Source organism: Somniosus microcephalus, unplaced genomic scaffold (assembly GCF_052327205.1).
Source record: "Somniosus microcephalus isolate GS21.2 unplaced genomic scaffold, FLI_Smic_1.0 unresolved_chr1, whole genome shotgun sequence".
NCBI lineage: Eukaryota > Metazoa > Chordata > Chondrichthyes > Squaliformes > Somniosidae > Somniosus > Somniosus microcephalus.
In genome coordinates, this window is record NW_028225179.1 from 124,898,232 (window position 1) to 124,917,974 (window position 19,743).

Sequence of the window (19,743 nt, forward strand, 5' to 3'; positions counted from 1 at the left end):
GTGGGGCGAAGGAAGGGAAGATGCACAAGAGTCCAACGTTGGAGGAGTGCAGAGTTCACAGAGGGTTAAGCACCATAGTCCCGACACTCCACTCCATCTGATAGAATTGTCACCCAAATCACGAGGTCAGCAAATATACATACTGTCAGGAGTGTGAGTCCTGCCTGTTTTGGCTGAGATATGACAGGGGCTGGGGTGAGGAGGATGGGGGAGAGAACATTTCAAAGAGGGAACATAGAGAACGAGTGCCAAAGGGGCAATGACAGCGATTGGGCAAACAACAGGAATTCGATAAGGTGCCTCACAAGAGGTTATTAAACCAAACTGGGGCTCATGGGATTGGGGGTAATGTACTAGCATGGATTGCGGATTGGTTAACGGACAGAAAACAGAGAGTAGGAATAAACGGGTCATTTTCGGGTTGGCAGGCTGTAACTAGTGGGGTGCCACAAGGACCAGTGCTTGGGCCTCAGCTATTCACAATCTAATTCTATGATTTGGATGAGGAGACCGAATGTAATATATCCAAGTTTGCTGATGATACAAAGCTTGGTGGGATTGTAAATTGTGAGGAGGATATGAAGAGGCTTCAAGGGGATATAGACAGGCTAAGTGAGTGGGCAAGAACATGGCAAATGAAATATAATGTGGAGAAATGTGAAGTTATTCACTTTGGTAGGAAAAATAGAAAAGCAGAGTATTTTTTAAATGGTGAGAGATTGGGAAACGTTGGTGTTGAGAGAGACCTGGGTGTCCTTGTAAATGAGTCACTGAAAGTTAACTTGCAGGTACAGCAAGCAATTAGGAAAGCAAATGGTATGTTGGCCTTTATTACAAGAGGATTTGAGTATAAGAGTAAAGACGTCTTACTGCAGTTATATAGGGCCCTGGTGAAACCACACCTGGAATATTGTGTACAGTTTTGGTCTCCTTACCTAAGGAAGGATATACTTGCCATAGAGGGAGTGCAACAAAGGTTCACCAGACTGATTCCTGGGATGGGGGGATTGTCCTATGAGGAGAGATTGAGTAGACTAGGCCTATATTCTCTGGAGTTTAGAAGAATGAGAGGTGATCTCATTGAAACATACAAAATTCTTACAGGGCTTGACAGGGTAGATGCAGAGAGAATGTTTCCCCTGGCTGGGGAGTTTAGAACCAGGGGTCACAGTCTCAGAATAAGGGGTCGGCCATTTAGGACTGAGATGAGGAGAAATTTCTTCACTCAGAGGGTGGTGAATCTTTGGAATTCTCTACCCCAGAGGGCTGTGGAGGCTCAGTCATTGAGTATATGCAAGACAGAGATCGATAGATTTTTGGATATTAAGGGAATCAAGGGATATGGGGATAGTGCAGGAAAGTGGAGTTGAGGTAGAAGATCAGCCATGATCTTATTGAATGGAGCAGGCTCGAGGAGCTGAATGGCCGACTCCTGCTCCTATTTCTTATGTTTTATGTAAGGCATTGGGCAACCAATCTTTGACGTTGGCCTTGTCTCAGTGGCAACACATCAATATATGTCCCAGCCGTGACTCTGTGGCTTGCAGTCTCACCTCTGAGTCAGAAGGTCATGGGTTCAAGCCCAGCTCCAGAGACCTGAGTGCATAATCCAGGTTGACACTCTCAGTGCTGCACTGTCAGAGGTGCCGTCTTTCAGGTGAGATGTTAAACCGAGGCCTCGTCTGCCCTCTCAGGTGGAACTGAAAGATCCCACGGTCACTATTTGAAGAAGAGCAGGGGGAGTTTTCCACGAGGTCGTGGCCAACATTTATCCCTCAACCAACATCACTAAAAACAGATTATCTGGTCAGTATCTCATTGCTGTTTGTGGGATCTTGCTGTTTGCAAATTGGTTGCTGCGTTTCTTACATTACAACAGTGACTACACTTCAAAAAAGAAGTACTTCATTGGCTGTAAAACGCTTTGGGACATCCTGAGGTCATGAAAAAAGCTGTATAAATCCAAGTCTTTCTTTCGTTTTGGGAAACCCATATCGTAAGTTGGCCGAGGGCAGCCCAGAGATGGTAGTCAGGCGGGTCAAAGGCCCACACCCCACCACCACACCGTCACCGAAGATTGAACAATATGTGGAAATAAACTTGGCTGCTCAAATGCCCGGGTTAGGGGCAATCGTCAGTATTTATATCCCTTGGGCCTTGATTGTCTGCTGCCGCCTGCTATCTGGGAGCACGGGTAACACTGAGGCCGAATCGGGTGGAGACGGCAGGATATCGGACGGATGGCTTCAGGGCGAAGGAGTGTGTGCTGGGGTGTATAAGGGCGGAGGTGTGCGTAGTGCATCGGTAAGAGTAAGCACAATCAGTGTAGGAAAGAGAAAACAAAAAGGGAAGTTTAAGAAGCTCGCAGTGTAGTATGCAACTCATTCCAATCCCTCCTCCCTGCTGTGCCGTAACTCACTGATAAACTTTGGAGCAACTCCAACTTTCCATCTCGGTCAGGAATAACAGCCCCCAAAAAAACTCTCAGGCTATTCAAGGCCGATCAAAGGCAGTTCCTGTTCTTGGCATTGTTCCACTTAGGGCGAGATTTTCCTGGAGCCGTCAGGCGGGGTTTCAGGCGTGTGGGGTGGGGGGGGAGAAATCCAGAATTTGGGGGTCCCGACACCATCCCGGCCAAGACCCCGCCCCACGTAAGTTTCAGGGGAGGCGGGTACCCGTCCCGCACTGGGACCCGCCGAAACCAGGCGGGAAGGGATTAGTGCCAATTAACTGCCTGTTAACAGATAGTTAACAGGCAGTTTTTTAGCCTAATCCCTATTTTGAGAGGTTTCGTGTGGGTTTTCCGACGGCTCCAAACCACGCCAGGTTAGAGCAGGCGGGCCGTCGGGTTGAAGGAGTTGGAGGGGTCGCGATGTCGGCGCTCAGGTGAGTGATTGGTGCATGAGTGCAAAGGTAAGTGTGTTTGGTGTGTCTAATGTGTGTAAAGAACTTTTACTTACCTGTACTTACCTTCACAGCCTTTCTTCCTGTAGCCGTCGGGAGCCCATCACTCACCCGGCACTTAAAGCTGAACGTCTGCGATCTGTGAAAAGTGACAGCCTTCAGCTTCGAGTGCCGGTAAGAGTTCTAACTGAGTCTGTGCAGAATGACTCATGGTAGAACTCAGACTGTCAGTGTTTGACAGCTTCAAACAGCTGTGAAACACTGATATTTCATCTGTCAAAAGAACTCTTGACAGATGAAATTGCAGGCTGTGATGTCACCTGTTGCCGAGTGGCCCTTAATTGGCCTGCTGAGCCCGCTGGGCGGGCTCGACAAGGTCAATCAAGGGAAAATCGCGCGGATTGGCCGGACGTCGATGTAGGCAGGTCAAAAACCCGAAAGTTGAAGTCCCGCCTTCTTCCCGACAGGTTCGGGAAAATCTACCCCTTAATCTCTGTTCTCTTACACACTGTGGCAGAGAGAAATTTTCAACAGAACCCAGGGCCCCGATCTCCAGCCCCAGGGCCCAGGCCTCCAGCCTTTAACCCCAGGGCCCCGATCGCCGGCCCCAGGGCCCCGACCGCCAACCCCAGGGCCCCGACCGCCGGCCAGTGAACACTAGAAGCGTCACGAGTACCACAAGAAGCATTTTTTTTACATGGTGAGCTGCCTCAGTCACTGGGTCCCACCGGGACCTGGACATTGCCAATAATAATGGATGGCTGTGCTGCCACCCCTGACGGACATCATTTGCCAGGAATGAGCTGGCCACGTTTATCCACCCACTGGTCGATGTGCCTGCCTGGGCCAAACACCAGCCACAGGCCAGCTTCTTGGAACGACCCAGTCCCGAAAACTCCAAGTGTTTGAAACTGTCCGGGAGTGGGAGTGGGAGGAGGAAGGGTGTGGAACCCAATTTTGTTCTCAATTGGAAACTCTTTGCCCCCAGCCCCCAGACTCCTGCTGGCCCTCCAGTCTGCCAGGGTCTCAGGGGGTCAGGCCCTTGTCCCACTTTTATTTTCCCACAGTTGCCCCTACACTGCGATGCCGAACAATCCTAAATCCTGGAATTGCGATGGGAGGGAGACACCACGAACGCATTTCCTGCCTCATCATTATCACCGTTGCCCTGGTTACGTCCATTTGGGAAGCCTCAGGAAATCCTGGGTGTCACAGGCAGGGCAACGGTCTGAGGTAACCGGTATCCATCTCTTTTTCTGATTCTTCAGGCACAGGATAGGGGAAAGAAAGAATAAAATGAAAGAACTTTCAGTGCCTTTCACGACAATAGCACGCCCCAAAGCTTTAGAAACATAGAAACATAGAAAAATAGGAGCAGGAGTCGGCCATTCGGCCCTTCGAGCCTGCTCTGCCATTCAATATGATCATGGCTGATCCTCTATCTCAATACCATATACCCGCTCTCTCCCCATACCCCTTGATGCCTTTTGTGTCTAGAAATCTATCTATCTCCTTCTTAAATATATTCAGTGAACCTGGCCTCCACAGCCTTCTGTGGTAGAGAATCCCAAAGGTTCACCACCCTGAGTGAAGAAATTTCTCCTCATCTCAGTCCTAAATGTCCTACCCCGTATCCTGAGACTGTGACCCCTTGTTCTAGACCCCCCCAGCCAGGGGAAACATCCTCCCTGCATCCAGTCTGTCTAGCCCTGTCAGAATTTTATACGTTTCCACGAGATCCTCTCTCATTCTTCTAAACTCTAGTGAATACAGGCCTAGTCGACCCAATCTCTCTTCATACGAAGTGTCGTCACTGTTGTAATGTAGAAACGCGGCAGCCAATTTGCGCACAGCAAGTTCCCATAAAACAGCAACGTAATAATGACCAGGTAATGATGTTGTAGTGATGATGATTGAGGGATAAATATTGCCCCAGGACACCGGGGCGAGCTCCTTTGCGCTTCTTCAAAATAACGTCATGGGATCTTTTACATCCATTTGTGAGGGCAAACGGGACCTCGGTTTAATGTTTCATTCATAAGACAGCACCTCCAACAGTGCAGCGCTCCCTCAGCACTGCTCTGGGAATGTCAGCCTAGATTTTCTGCTCAAGTCTCTGGAGTGGGACTTGAACCGATGAACCTTCTGATTCCGAGGCGAGGGAGCCACCTATGGAGCCACGGCTCACACCAAGATCTCCGCTGCAAGGCTCCCGCACCTTTTAGCTCCCTGCCGACACTGACCGTTCACCAGGCAGGCCTATTCCCAGTGACCCCTCACTGCCACCAGGCAGGCCTATTCCCAGCGACTCCTCACTGCCACCAGCACCCGAAGTAAAGTTCCAATGGTGCCGATCGCGCTCTCCCTTCCCCCTCCCTCCTCTCTCACACGAGTGCCCATTCTTCATATAAGAACGTAGGAACTAGGAGCAGGAGTAGGCCATAGGTCCCCTTGAGCCTGCTCTGAATGCCTAACACAGCCCCTTCTGAACTCTCTGTGTTGTGTATGTAACCTGTTCCACCTTAAGAGAGCTTAAGCCTGTTCCACCTTAAGAGATGTAATACTTTCTCAGGCTGCTGTAGACGTAATACTGGGGGTGAACACACCGGTATATAAGCACTGTGCAGTAATCTTGTATTCAGTGTAGTCCCTACCTCCAACCAGTAAAGACCTGTTTTATTGTTACTGATTAAGTCTGAGTATTAATTACTTGAACAACTCACAGACTTAACACTGGCGACGAGTCAGGTTCTTACCCTGCGGCAGTTATTCCACGGCGGCTTCGTCCACAGACAGGACGTTCAAGAGAGGTTTCAAATCTCAACACCCCACTGGAAGCGACAGGCATTAGGACCCTGAAGCCTCCATCAGCGACTGAAAACTGGAGGACAGAAGCCATCCTGCAGCTTCTTTTTCAACCTCGGTGGTGGGTAAGCCGAGCAGCGTTGGCTGCAAAGACAGGGCTGGGGGAAGTCGGAGGTACAAGGGCCATCGATCGCAATCCCTGATAAGGGCCGCACTCGGGCTGAAAGGCGCAGCGTTGGCAGACACTGAAGGCGCGAGAGCCACGGTGAAAAGCGCGGGCCATCGATCGCGGCGGAGATAAGGGCCGCACTCGGGGCTGAAGGGAGACGGCGTCGGGGGACAGGTGAAGACCGCCAAGCGTGGGAAAACCGCCATTTTGTGGGCGGAGGACGACGGCAAGAGCGGGAAGCCGCCATCTTGGATAGCAGTAAAAAAAAAAAAATCTGAGAAATTGCAAATCTGATAAAGTACTACAATGCCTAAACACGGGAATATTAGCAACTTTGATAGTGACATCGAAGATTGGGCCATATATGTTGAACGAGTTAAAAATTATTGTAAGGCCAATAAAATTCGTGAGGCTGATAAAGCACTAACATTATTAAATTTAATGGGTGCGAAGACATACGGGCAATTGAAACACCTGTTATCACCAGATGAACTGGCGGATAAGACGTTCGATGAGATTGTTACTGTCCTGAAAGATCATCTAAACCCCACGCCGCTGATGCTAGCGGAACGATTTAAATTTTATGACAGAAGGCAGCTACAGCATGAAAGCAATGCTGAATATTTGCTGGAATTGCATAAATTAGCGAAATATTGCCAGTTTGGAACGGGACTGACAGATGCACTACGAGACAAATTTGTGTGTGGTTTATTTAAACAGGATACACAAAAGCGACTGCTCGAGGAGAATGAGCTGACGCTTGAGAAGGCGGTCACTATGGCAGCAGCACACGAAGCCGCAGCGAGAGGCACGGCAGTAATGCAGCTATGGTCACCGGAGCTCAGTGCACACAAATTGGGTGTGAGTTCTGGCAAATGTTATCGTTGTGGAAAGACAACGCATGATCAGAACCAGTGTTGGTTTAAAAACCAAGAATGTAGAACTTGTGGTAGGCTTGGACATATAGCTAGAGTATGCAGGTCAGGGAAGAAGACCAGCAACAAGAAGTCACCGCAAGGGAAATACGCAAAGGTACACAAGGTGGCCGAACAGGAGTCCGATTCAGACGCTAGCAGTAATGAACTGGCTGGCTTAAGCAGTATTGAACTGGCTAGCTTAAGGGTACTCAACGTTGGTAAGGGTGCAGACCTCCAGACAATTTGGGTTACTCTTCAGATAGAAGGAGTCCAAGTAAAAATGGAATTGGACACTGGATCGGCATTGTCGGTCATGAATAAGAAAGATTACAGAAGGTTATTCCAACATATTCCCCTACAGGATACGGAGATTATATTGACAACCTACACGGGGCAGAGAGTGTACCCCATCGGGACAATAAAGGTTGCAGTGGCCAACAAGGGCGAAGGAAGTCAAATAATGGACTTATATGTGCTACCGGAGGGAGGTCCACCACTACTAGGCCGGGAGTGGTTTAGAAACATAAATATGGACTGGCATTCGCTAAAAGCCATAAAGAGTGAGAACTCGATGCAGATAATCAGCCCAGACTCTAGAACTGATGATGGTAAGACCAACCCATGTGCAAAAGACAAAGTTTCAGCACAGAATTCCACTGAGCAACAACAACATAGTTTAACAGAGAATTCTGAGTCTGTCAAGTCTACTGATATGCACATTCTTGAGGGACACTGGGCTCGAACTCAACTCCATTTCAAACTACAACAGCAATTAGAACAAATGATTCGCCGTTTTGAGCAAGAGATGAATGAAATAAAAAAGTTCTTTGTTACAGAGTGGGAGAATCTGGAATGTCAACAGAAGCAACTGATGGAGAAAATGGAGCAGGAGCACACCAACCATCTGCGCGAGGAGGCCGAACGAATCAAAGCTGATTCAGGTTCTGAAGGTGCGTGCCATAATCTGGTGTCAGAAGAGTTAACGGTCAGCCAACTCCTTCATATGCTGAGGGACAAGACTCTGAAATGGGAAAAACTTGAACACGAGCTGCGATCTTCAAAGCAAAAGGGTTCGGAGCTCTCAAAAGTCATTGAGATGGCTGATGTGATGACACAGACTGAAACGACTGCAACAGAGCAGCCATTGGATGCCAAAAGTACGCTGACTCACGTCAATGTAGAACAACAGACCGCTGAAACAGCTGCTCCGGTAGAGGGTTTGCATAGTCCGATCAATCAATCTCCAAAGGAAGTTGAAGTATTAAAATCACAAATGAGGTCATTAGTAAACGACTTGCTGAAAGCCCAGAAAAAGCTGGATGCAGAGGTACACATGAAGAAGTCTCTTCAGGAAAGATGTCTGGATTTGGAACAAGAGCTGGCTAACGTCCAGCTGGGTATGGAGGAAATAGACGACCCTCTCGCTGACCTGTCGGACGACTCCGAATATTACTATGTCCTGTCCTGCCCAACTTGTAACTTCGACTCCCACCATACAGAAATCATGGAGGAGCACCGAAAGTCTACGGAACATCGGGAGAAGGTGGTTCTACTACGAAAAAAGGAGGAAGAGAAGGTGGAACTGCGCATGCAGCTGGCAGCTGTGGCAGCTGACAATGGAGCCCAGAGAGTCTCCAAGAAGCAGAAAAGGAAAAGTAAAAACAGAAGATGGCCCATCTGAACCATTATCACCTCTACCAGATCACACACGTGGTCCCTCCGAACGGAGCCAAATCAGTTCGGAAGTTCAAGCTGTTAAATCCATGAAAGGACTACTGAATGAGTAACGTGAACCGACTACACCACAGAGATTGAATCTGTGAACTGTTTTCCGCAGAGACTGAATCTGTGATATGTTACGTTAAACATGAAGTTATATATGTATATATGTTATTACGTTATGTTAAATGGGGGGGATGACTATAAAGCTAAGAAGGGAGGAGTGTTGTGTATGTAACCTGTTCCACCTTAAGAGAGCTTAAGCCTGTTCCACCTTAAGAGATGTACTACTTTCTCAGGCTGCTGTAGACGTAATACCGGGGGTGAACACACCGGTATATAAGCACTGTGCAGTAATCTTGTATTCAGTGTAGTCCCTACCTCCAACCAGTAAAGACCTGTTTTATTGTTACTGATTAAGTCTGAGTATTAATTACTTGAACAATTCACAGACTTAACACTCTGCTGCACCTCTTCAAAACTGAGCCACACAGTCCATTCATCCTGCATCTGCTGTCGCATGAATTCTGTGTTCGTGATTTTACCTCATATTTGATCAAAGTGGATTATAAATAATACATTTGTCGCACGAGAGACAATCGGCAGTGCAGTGATGTGTTTGCGACGCGCACAGACTCACACACAGAGTGCTCACTCTACCCCGGGCCCCTTTGCTTGTTCCCCTTTCTACCAGCAATGCCTCTCACTCCGACCGCTCGCCCCGTGACTGTGGCACTTTGTTACTTACAGACAACTTCCGGTACCGTTGCTGTGTGACTTGCAGCTCCCACCGTTAACACAGGGATCCACGGCATTTAAACATTTAAAACCTAAAGACGAGGAAAAAAGAAATATGTCAGTGAACACAGTAAGCAACAACATGTGAATTAAACACCCATTGACTGAATTAAACACCCATTGACTGAATTAAGCACCCATTGACTGAATTAAGCACCCATTGACTGAATTAAGCACCCATTGACTGAATTAAGCACCCATTGACTGAATTAAGCACCCATTGACTGAATTAAGCACCCATTGACTGAATTAAACACCCATTGACTGAATTAAACTCCCATTCACTGGGTAGAAGTTATGCTGCAGCTGTACAAAACCCTGGTTAGACTACACCTGGAGTACTGTGAGCAGTTCTGGGCACCACACCTGAGGAAGGATATATTGGCCTTGGAGGGAGTGCAGCGTAGGTTTACCAGAATGATACCCGGACTCCAAGGGTTAAGTTATGAGGAGCGATTACACAAATTAGGGTTGTATTCCCTAGAATTTAGAAGGTTAAGGGGTGATCTGATTGAAGTTTTCAGGATATTAAGGGGAACAGATAGAGAGAAACTATTTCTGCTGGTTGGGGATTGTAGGACTAGGGGGCATAGTCTAAAAATTAGAGCCAGACCTTTGAGGAGTGAAATGAGGAAACACTTCTACACACAAAGGGTGGTAGAAGTTTGGAACTCTCTTCCACAGATGGCAATTGATGCTAGATCAATTCCTAATTTCAAATCGGAGATTGATAGCTTTTTGTTAACCAAAGGTATTGAGGGATATGGGCCAAAGTGGGTATCTGGAGTTAGGTCACAGGTAAGCCATGATCTCATTGAATGACGGTAAGCCATGATCTCATTGAATGGCGGAACAGGCTCAAGGGGCTGAATGGCCTCCCTCTGTTCCTATGTTCCACTGAATTACACACCCGCCCACTGAATTAAACAGCAACTCACTGAGTAAAATGCCAGCTCACTGAACTCCATGTCAATGCTCAATATACAACACTGAGGTTCCCTCCCCCTCATCCCGCAAACTCCGGCATGGCTGAGCATCAGAAGGCACCAGCTGGCAACAGGTGGGATGGCCGAATCCCGGGGCCGATGCTTTCAAGTCCACATTGGGGGCTTCAACTCCCAACCTTCTGACTTAGAGGCAGGAGTGTTGGCAACTAGTCCAAGCTGACACTCCGGAGAGGAGATGAGGTAAATCAAGATGCAGCGATGAGCGGACACCAGGCTTGGCTTGCAAAATCCTGCATAGCGCAGGAGGAAGGGAAGAGCGAGGGACGTGAGGGAAGCCACGGTTCGGAGGTCCCGTCACAGAACGAGTTGGAAGCAGGAGACAGTGGGAGGAGACTTCAGGGTGCGAGGAGGAGAATGAGCGGGTAGGGCAGTGTACTTTGCTTGGGCACAGATGGCAGCCTGCTTGCTCTGTCAAGTGCCTCGGGTTCCGACATGAAATGCGATTCACTGTGTGTTTAGCTCCAAGCTGGCTCAGGTCCACAGCACAATATGCAATTGGCTCCATATTTGTACTAAATGAGCAACATCTACTCCACAAGCTTGTCAAATCAAATGCTAACAAAACACCACAATATCAAAGTACCAACCCCCACCAGCAAGTCTAATTGGGAACTTTAATGTTTATATTGTGGCGTACCGATCACAGAAAAGACACAATCCGCTTTTCGGTCCGTAGACTATAAATCAGGCGTCAAGCCTTTAAGAAGGATCACACCTTTAAGAAACTCGATCTGCAACATAGTTAAGCCCAGAGCGGGGGAGGAGGAGTCGAAGCTGGGGACTGAGTAAAGGCAGTCGGACTTGGTGCAGTCTCTGACGCCATTTTTGTGTTCAACATGTGGTCTCAACAATTAAACCTTTTCTGTTGAACCTCTCCGAGTTCAGTATATTTTGTTAGGAGTACGTAGACTCCTACATTGGTGACCCCGATGCTCAGGACGACTCCTAAGCGTAACCATGGCTGACACAAACGCAGTTTCTGTGACGCTCCCGGAGTTCTGGGAGAACCTAGCCACCGACTGGTTCCTTCAAGCCGAATCGCAATTCCGACTCCGCGGCATCACCGCCGACGCAACGATGTACGACTACCTCCTTGCCTCCCTGGGCAGCTCCACAATCACGAAAGTCTGGACAACACTACAAAACCCTTCGGAGGAAGGCAAGTACGCACATCTCAAGGCCGCGCTCCTTAAAAAATTCACAGCCTCCCAATTCGTGCGCAACTGCCACCTCCTCGACCTCCCGGGCCTCGGTGACTCCACGCCGTCAGACTTGCTCTCACACATGTTTGCTCTGACCGACGAGAAACCGTCCGGCTCCCTCTTCCGCACGCTCTTTATCCACCAACTACCCCGCAGCATCCGCCCGGCGATCATGGCATCCAGGCTCACGGACCTCGAGGACCTGGCCGACGAAGCCGATAAGCTCCTATCCGTCGGCTCCAACCACGCCGTCACCCCCGACCTGGCCTCCGCAGCATCGGCGCGCGCTCCACCCTCTATCGCGCAGCCACACAGCTCGGCCACGAGGCCCCCCAGGCCCCCACGTCCCCCAAGCCCTCCGACCCAGGGCTACTGCTACTTCCATACCCGGTTCGACGCACGGGCACGCCGCTGCAGCCATCCCTGCACGTTTCCAACCGCCCCCACACCGGCCTACACGATGGCCGTGGGGCAAGCAGGCGCGCTGCTGTACGTTACGGACAGCGCCTCCGGACGCCGTTTCCTATGCGACACAGGCGCGCAGCGCAGCATCATCCCCGCGTCCGCCCTCGAGATCCAACGAGGCGGCCGCGGCCCTGCGCTGGCTGCCGCCAATGGCACCGACATCCGGACGTACGGCACCCGCACTGTCACCATCGACCTCGCAGGCCGCCGCTACCACTGCGAGTTTATCATCGCCAAGGTGCTCTCCCCGCTCCTCGGTGCGGATTTCCTGTGCGCCCACGGCCTGTTGGTCGACATGCCTCGGCGCCGCCTCGCGGACATGAACACCATGTCACCTATCCCGGGCGCCATGGCCCCCCCAACCCGCCAAAATGGCGTGGCAGTGCCGCGCCCGCTCAACGGACGACTACTCAGCACTCCTGGCTGAGTTCCCAGCCCTCACCAACCCGACCTTCTCCGCGAAAGTTGCTAAGCACGGGGTAGAACACTTCATCCCCACCACAGGCCCACCGGTGTATGCCCACGCCCGCAGGCTGGACCCGGCCAAGCTGGAGATCGCGCGGGCCGAGTTCGCCACAATGGAACAGCTCGGCATCATCCGCCACTCCAACAGCCCCTGGGCCTCCCCACTCCACATTGTCACCAAACCTGACGGGGGATGGCGCCCCTGCAGGGACTACCGGCGCCTAAACAACGCCACCACGCCGGATTGGTACCCCATACCGCACATTCAAGACTTCTCGGCTAGACTGGCCGGCCGCTCAGCCTTCTCCAAAGTCGACCTGGTGCGCGGTTACCATCAGGTGCCAGTCCACCCCACGGATGTTCCCAAGACGGCCATAATCACCCCTTTTGGGCTATTCGAGTTCCTCCGAATGCCCTTCGGCCTCAAAAACGCGGCCCAGGCCTTCCAGCGGCTCATGGACTCGCTCCTCCGGGACCTGAAGTTCCTCTTTGTCTACCTGGATGACATCCTGGTAGCTAGTTCCTCCAAGCAGGAACACATCGAGCACCTCCGCACCCTGTTCCAGCGGCTCAGTGAGCATGGGCTCATCATCAGCCCAGCCAAGTGCCAATTCGGCCTCAGCAGGATCGAATTCCTCGGCCACCACTTCACGCAGGATGGAGCCATTCCCCTGCCCGCCAAGGTGCAAGCCATCCAGCAGTTCCCCCGGCCTACCACCATCAAAGGCCTCCAGGGGTTCTTGGGGATGATCAACTTTTACAACCGCTTCATTCCCGGAGCGGCCTCCCTCATGCGGCCCCTATACGAAGCCCTCCGGGGTAAGAAAGACAGAATGGCGATCGAGTGGTCGGCGGACATGTTGACCGCTTTCGACTCGACCAAAAAGGCGCTCGCCGACGCCACCATGCTCGCTCACCCACAGCCCAACGCCAGGGTGGCCCTCACCACGGACGCCTCCGACCATGCGGTTGGCGCCGTGTACGAAGAGTTGGTCGATGGGGCCTGGCAACCGCTGGCCTTTTTCAGCCGCCAACTGCGCCCCCCGGAGGCCAAGTACAGCGCCTTTGACCGCGAGCTCCTCGCACTGTACCTGGCAGTCCGCCATTTTAGATTTCTTCTGGAGGGCCACCCCTTCACCGCGTTTGTCGACCATAAACCCCTGACATTCGCGATGGCAAAATCTGCGGACCCGTGGTCAGCCAGGTAACAACGCCAGCTCGCCGCGGTGTCCGAATTCACCACGGACATCCGGGACGTCTCCAGTTGAGACAACGTGGTGGCCGACTGCCTATTCCGCCCCGCCATCCACGGCGCCCACCTGGCAGTGGACTATGCTCAACTGGCAGCGGGGCAACACACCGACCCCAATCTGCTCTCCGCGCCCACAACCCTCCCAGGGCTGTGACTGACCGACGTCGCCTGCGGCCCGTCCGCCGTCACAGTCAAATGCGACACCTCCTTGGCGCAACCCCGCCCTGTAGTCCTGGCGTCCTGGCGAAAACGGGTGTTCGACATCGTCCACGGCCTCTCACACCCCGGCACCCGCGCGTCCATTAGACTGGTGGCCAACCGATTTGTCTGGTGCGGCCTGCGCAAAGATGTACGCATCTGGTCCAGATCCTGCATAGCTTGCCAGCGTGCAAAAATCCAGCAGCACGTCAAAGCCCCACTCGAGGAGTTCACCGTGCCAGAAAGAAGGTTTGACCACGTCCACATCGACCTCGTCAGCCCCCTGCCACCATCACAAGGTCACACGCACCTGCTGACAATCGTGGACCGTACCACCCGCTGGCCCGAGGCCATTCCACTGATGTCCACCACCACTGCCGACATCGCGAGGGCGTTCATCGGGACCTGGGTCGCTCGGTTCGGCGTCCCCTCCGACATGACGTCAGATAGAGGCCCGCAGTTCACCTCTGATCTGTGGGCCGCCATCGCCCGAAACCTCGGGGTGGACGTTCACCGCACCACGGCTTACCACCCCCAAGCCAACGGACTGTGCGAGCGATTCCACAGGTCCATGAAGGCGTCCCTCCGCGCCAGCCTCGAGGACGAGGCTTGGATCGACCGCCTCCCGTGGGTGCTACTTGGCCTACGCTCCGCGGTCAAGGAAGACCTGCAAGCCTCAGCGGCGGAACTTGTGTACGGCCAGCCGCTGCATGTACCCAGAGAGTTCCTGCCCACCGCCACAACCCCCTGGTCGGCTGACCAGCAACGCCGCGCTTTCGCCAACCGAGCACAACAGTTCGCTCCGGTACCCACCGGCTGGCACGGCGAACCAGCAACCCGCGTACCACCTAGCCTGCACATGGCCTAATTTGTTTTCGTGCACCATGACGCCCACCGAGGACCTCTACAGCCCCCATACGACGGACCCTACAAGGTACTCCAGATGGGGAACAAGTTATTCCTCCTCCAAGTGGGCGGCAGAACTGACAAGCTGTCGGTCGACCGGCTCAAGCTGGCGCACCTAGAGCCCGATGAACCCGTTCAAGTGGGCCAACCCCCACTGCGGGGCAGACCGCCTAAGAGCCCGACGCGTCCGACCGACCCGCTCCCGACACCAACCGCCAAGAGTCGTTCCGGCTGTGCCATCAAGCCGCCACGCCGGTTCGTACACTCCCTACTAGCGGATTCTGGGGGGTAGCTGTGTGGCGTACCGATCACAGAAAGGACACAATCCGCTTTTCGGTCCGTAGACTATAAATCAGGCGTCTTGCCTTTAAGAAGGATCACACCTTTAAGAAACTCGATCTGCAACATAGTTAAGCCCAGAGCGGGGGAGGAGCAGTCGAAGCTGGGGACTGAGTAAAGGCAGTCGGACTTGGTGTAGTCTCTGACGCCATTTTTGTGTTCAACATGTGGTCTCAACAATTAAACCTTTTCTGTTGAACCTCTCCGAGTTCAGTATATTTTGTTAGGAGTACGTAGGCTCCTACAATATCGTCTGATAGTTATATTCAAGGGGCAGATCCCAATCAGCATCACTTTAAAAGGGATTCACATCATCAGGAATCTTTTAAAAAGGATTCCAGTCAGGATCTTTAAACACGATTCTCACCATCGGGACCCTTTTTAAAGAGGGAGTCTCCCCATCAGGGCCCTATTTAAAGAGGGAGTCTCCCCCATCAGGACCCTATTTAAAGAGGGAGTCTCCCCCATCAGGACCCTATTTAAAGAGGGAGTCTCCCCCATCAGGACCCTATTTAAAGAGGGAGTCTCCCCATCAGGACCCTATTTAAAGAGGGAGTCTCCCCATCAGGACCCTATTTAAAGAGGGAGTCTCCCCCATCAGGACCCTATTTAAAGAGGGAGTCTCCCCATCAGGACCCTATTTAAAGAGGGAGTCTCCCCATCAGGACCCTATTTAAAGAGGGAGTCTCCCCATCAGGACCCTATTTAAAGAGGGAGTCTCCCCATCAGGACCCTATTTAAAGAGAGAGTCTCCCCATCAGGGCCCTATTTAAAGAGAGAGTCTCCCCATCAGGACCCTATTTAAAGAGAGAGTCTCCCCATCAGGGCCCTATTTAAAGAGAGAGTCTCCCCATCAGGGCCCTATTTAAAGAGGGTGTCTCCCCATCAGGACCCTATTTAAAGAGAGAGTCTCCCCATCAGGACCCTATTTAAAGAGAGAGTCTCCCCATCAGGGCCCTATTTAAAGAGGGAGTCTCCCCATCAGGGCCCTATTTAAAGAGGGAGTCTCCCCATCAGGACCCTATTTAAAGAGAGAGTCTCCCCATCAGGACCCTATTTAAAGAGGGAGTCTCTCCATCAGGACCCTATTTAAAGAGAGAGTCTCCCCATCAGGGCCCTATTTAAAGAGAGAGTCTCCCCATCAGGGCCCTATTTAAAGAGAGAGTCTCCCCATCAGGGCCCTATTTAAAGAGAGAGTCTCCCCATCAGGGCCCTATTTAAAGAGGGAGTCTCCCCATCAGGACCCTATTTAAAGAGGGAGTCTCTCCATCAGGACCCTATTTAAAGAGGGAGTCTCCCCATCAGGGCCCTATTTAAAGAGAGAGTCTCCCCATCAGGACCCTATTTAAAGAGGGAGTCTCCCCATCAGGACCCTATTTAAAGAGGGAGTCTCCCCCATCAGGACCCTATTTAAAGAGGGAGTCTCCCCATCAGGACCCTATTTAAAGAGGGAGTCTCCCCATCAGGACCCTATTTAAAGAGGGAGTTTCCCCATCAGGACCCTATTTAAAGAGGGAGTCTCCCCATCAGGACCCTATTTAAAGAGGGAGTCTCCCCCATCAGGACCCTATTTAAAGAGGGAGTCTCCCCCATCAGGACCCTATTTAAAGATGGAGTCTCCCCCATCAGGACCCTATTTAAAGAGTGAGTCTCCCCATCAGGACCCTGTTTAAAGAGGGAGTCTCCCCATCAGGACCCTATTTAAAGATGGAGTCTCCCCATCAGGACCCTATTTAAAGAGGGTGTCTCCCCATCAGGACCCTATTTAAAGAGGGAGTCTCCCCATCAGGACCCTATTTAAAGAGGGAGTCTCCCCATCAGGACCCTATTTAAAGAGGGAGTCTCCCCATCAGGGCCCTATTTAAAGAGGGAGTCTCCCCATCAGGACCCTATTTAAAGAGGGAGTCTCCCCATCAGGGCCCTATTTAAAGAGGGAGTCTCCCCATCAGGACCCTATTTAAAGAGGGAGTCTCCCCATCAGGACCCTGTTTAAAGAGGGTGTCTCCCCATCAGGACCCTGTTTAAAGAGGGAGTCTCCCCATCAGGACCCTGTTTAAAGAGGGAGTCTCCCCATCAGGACCCTATTTAAAGAGGGAGTCTCCCCATCAGGACCCTAAAAAAGAGGGAGCCTCCCCATCAGGACCCTATTAAAAGATGGAGCCTCCCCATCAGGACCCTATTTAAAGAGGGTGTCTCCCCATCAGGACCCTATTTAAAGAGGGAGTCTCCCCACCAGGACACTATTTAAAGAGGGAGTCTCCCCATCAGGACCCTATTTAAAGAGGGAGTCTCCCCATCAGGACCCTATTTAAAGAGGGAGTCTCCCCATCAGGACCCTATTTAAAGAGGGAGTCTCCCCCATCAGGACCCTATTTAAAGAGGGAGTCTCCCCATCAGGACCCTATTTAAAGAGGGAGTCTCCCCACCAGGACCCTATTTAAAGAGGGAGTCTCCCCATCAGGGCCCTATTTAAAGAGGGAGTCTCCCCCATCAGGACCCTATTTAAAGAGGGAGTCTCCCCATCAGGACCCTATTTAAAGAGTGAGTCTCCCCATCAGGGCCCTATTTAAAGAGGGAGTCTCCCCATCAGGACCCTATTTAAAGAGGGAGTCTCCCCATCAGGACCCTATTTAAAGAGTGAGTCTCCCCGTCAGGACCCTATTTAAAGAGGGAGTCTCCCCATCAGGACCCTATTTAAAGAGGGAGTCTCCCCATCAGGACCCTATTTAAAGAGGGAGTCTCCCCATCAGGACCCTATTTAAAGAGGGAGTCTCCCCATCAGGACCCTATTTAAAGAGGGAGTCTCCCCCATCAGGACCCTATTTAAAGAGGGAGTCTCCCCATCAGGACCCTAAAAAAGAGGGAGTCTCCCCATCAGGACCCTATTTAAAAAAACATAGAAACATTGAAGATAGGAGCAGGAGTAGGCCTTTTGGCCCCTCGAGCCTGCACTGCTATTCAATGAGATAACGGCTGATCAGCCAAACTCAGTACCCTGTCCCTGCCTTCTTCCCATATCCCTTGATCCCTTTAGCCATAAGAAATATACCTAACTCCTTCTTGAATATATTTAATGAATTGGCCTCAACTGCCTTCTGTGGTGGAGAATTCCACAGGTTCACCACTCTCTGGGTGAAGAAATTCCTCCTCATCTCAGTCCTAAATGGCTTACCCCTTATCTTTAGACTGTGACCCCTGGTTCTGGACTCCCCGCCATTGGGAACAACCTTCCTGCATCTAGTCTGTCTCGTCCTGTTAGAATTTTATAAGTTTCAATGAGATCCCCTTTCATTATTCTAAACTCCAGTGAGTAGAAGCCCAATCGACCCAATCTCTCCTCATACGTCATTCCTGCCTTCCCAGGTATCAGTCTGGTGAATCTTCGCTGCACTCGCTCCATGGCAAGAACATCCTTCCTCAGATAAGGCAACCAAAAATGCACACGATACTCAAGGTGTGGTCTCACCAAGGCCCTGTACAACTGCAGCAAGGCATCCTTGTTCCTGTACTCGAATCCTCTCGCTACGAAGGCCAACATATCATTTGCCTTCTTAACCGCCTGGTGCACCTGCATGCTTACCTTCAGCGACTGGTGCACAAGGACACCCAGGTCTCGTTACACTTCCCCTTCTCCTAATCTATTGCCGTTCAGGTAATAATCTGCCTTCCTGTTTTTGCCACCAAAGTGGAAATCTCATCATCAGGACCCTATTTAAAGAGGAAATGTCCCATCAGAACCCTATTTAAAGAGGGTGTCTCTTCATGAGGACCCTATTTACAGAGGGAATCTCATCATCAGGACCCTATTTAAAGAGGGAGTCTCCCCATCAGGGCCCTATTTAAAGAGGGAGTCTCCCCATCAGGACCCTATTTAAAGAGGGAGTCTCCCCATCTAGGCCCTATTTAAAGAGGGAGTCTCCCCATCTAGGCCCTATTTAAAGAGGGAGTCTCCCCATCAAGGACCCTATATAAAGAAGGAGTCTCACCATAAGGACCCTATTTAAAGAAAGAGTCTCCCCATCAGGACCCTATTTAAAGAGGGAGTCACCCCATCAGGACCCTATTTAAAGAGGGAGTCTCCCCATCTAGGCCCTATTTAAAGAGGGAGTCTCCCCATCAAGGACCCTATATAAAGAGGGAGTCTCCCCATCAGGACCCTATTTAAAGAGGGAGTCTCCCCATCAAGGACCCTATATAAAGAAGGAGTCTCCCCATCAGGACCCTATTTAAAGAGGGAGTCACCCCATCAGGACCCTATTTAAAGAGGGAGTCTCTCCATCAGGGCCCTATTTAAAGAGAGAGTCTCCCCATCAGGGCCCTATTTAAAGAGAGAGTCTCCCCATCAGGACCCTATTTAAAGAGAGAGTCTCCCCATCAGGGCCCTATTTAAAGAGAGAGTCTCCCCATCAGGGCCCTATTTAAAGAGAGAGTCTCCCCATCAGGACCCTATTTAAAGAGAGAGTCTCCCCATCAGGGCCCTATTTAAAGAGAGAGTCTCCCCATCAGGGCCCTATTTAAAGAGGGAGTCTCCCCATCAGGGCCCTATTTAAAGAGGGAGTCTCCCCATCAGGACCCTATTTAAAGAGAGAGTCTCCCC

The 19,743-nt window shown here is 51.2% G+C and overlaps 1 protein-coding gene across 1 annotated transcript in view; it reads right to left on the reverse strand.

Moving 5' to 3' along the window:
- The window catches only part of LOC147095804 (uncharacterized), a 206,004-nt gene that overhangs the window by 162,542 nt on the left and 23,719 nt on the right, over positions 1 to 19,743 (reverse strand). The window contains exon 2 of the mRNA XM_085973720.1: positions 9,263 to 9,344. Coding sequence (XP_085829846.1) covers positions 9,263 to 9,344 — 82 coding nt within the window. The remainder of the gene's footprint in view (positions 1 to 9,262; positions 9,345 to 19,743) is intronic.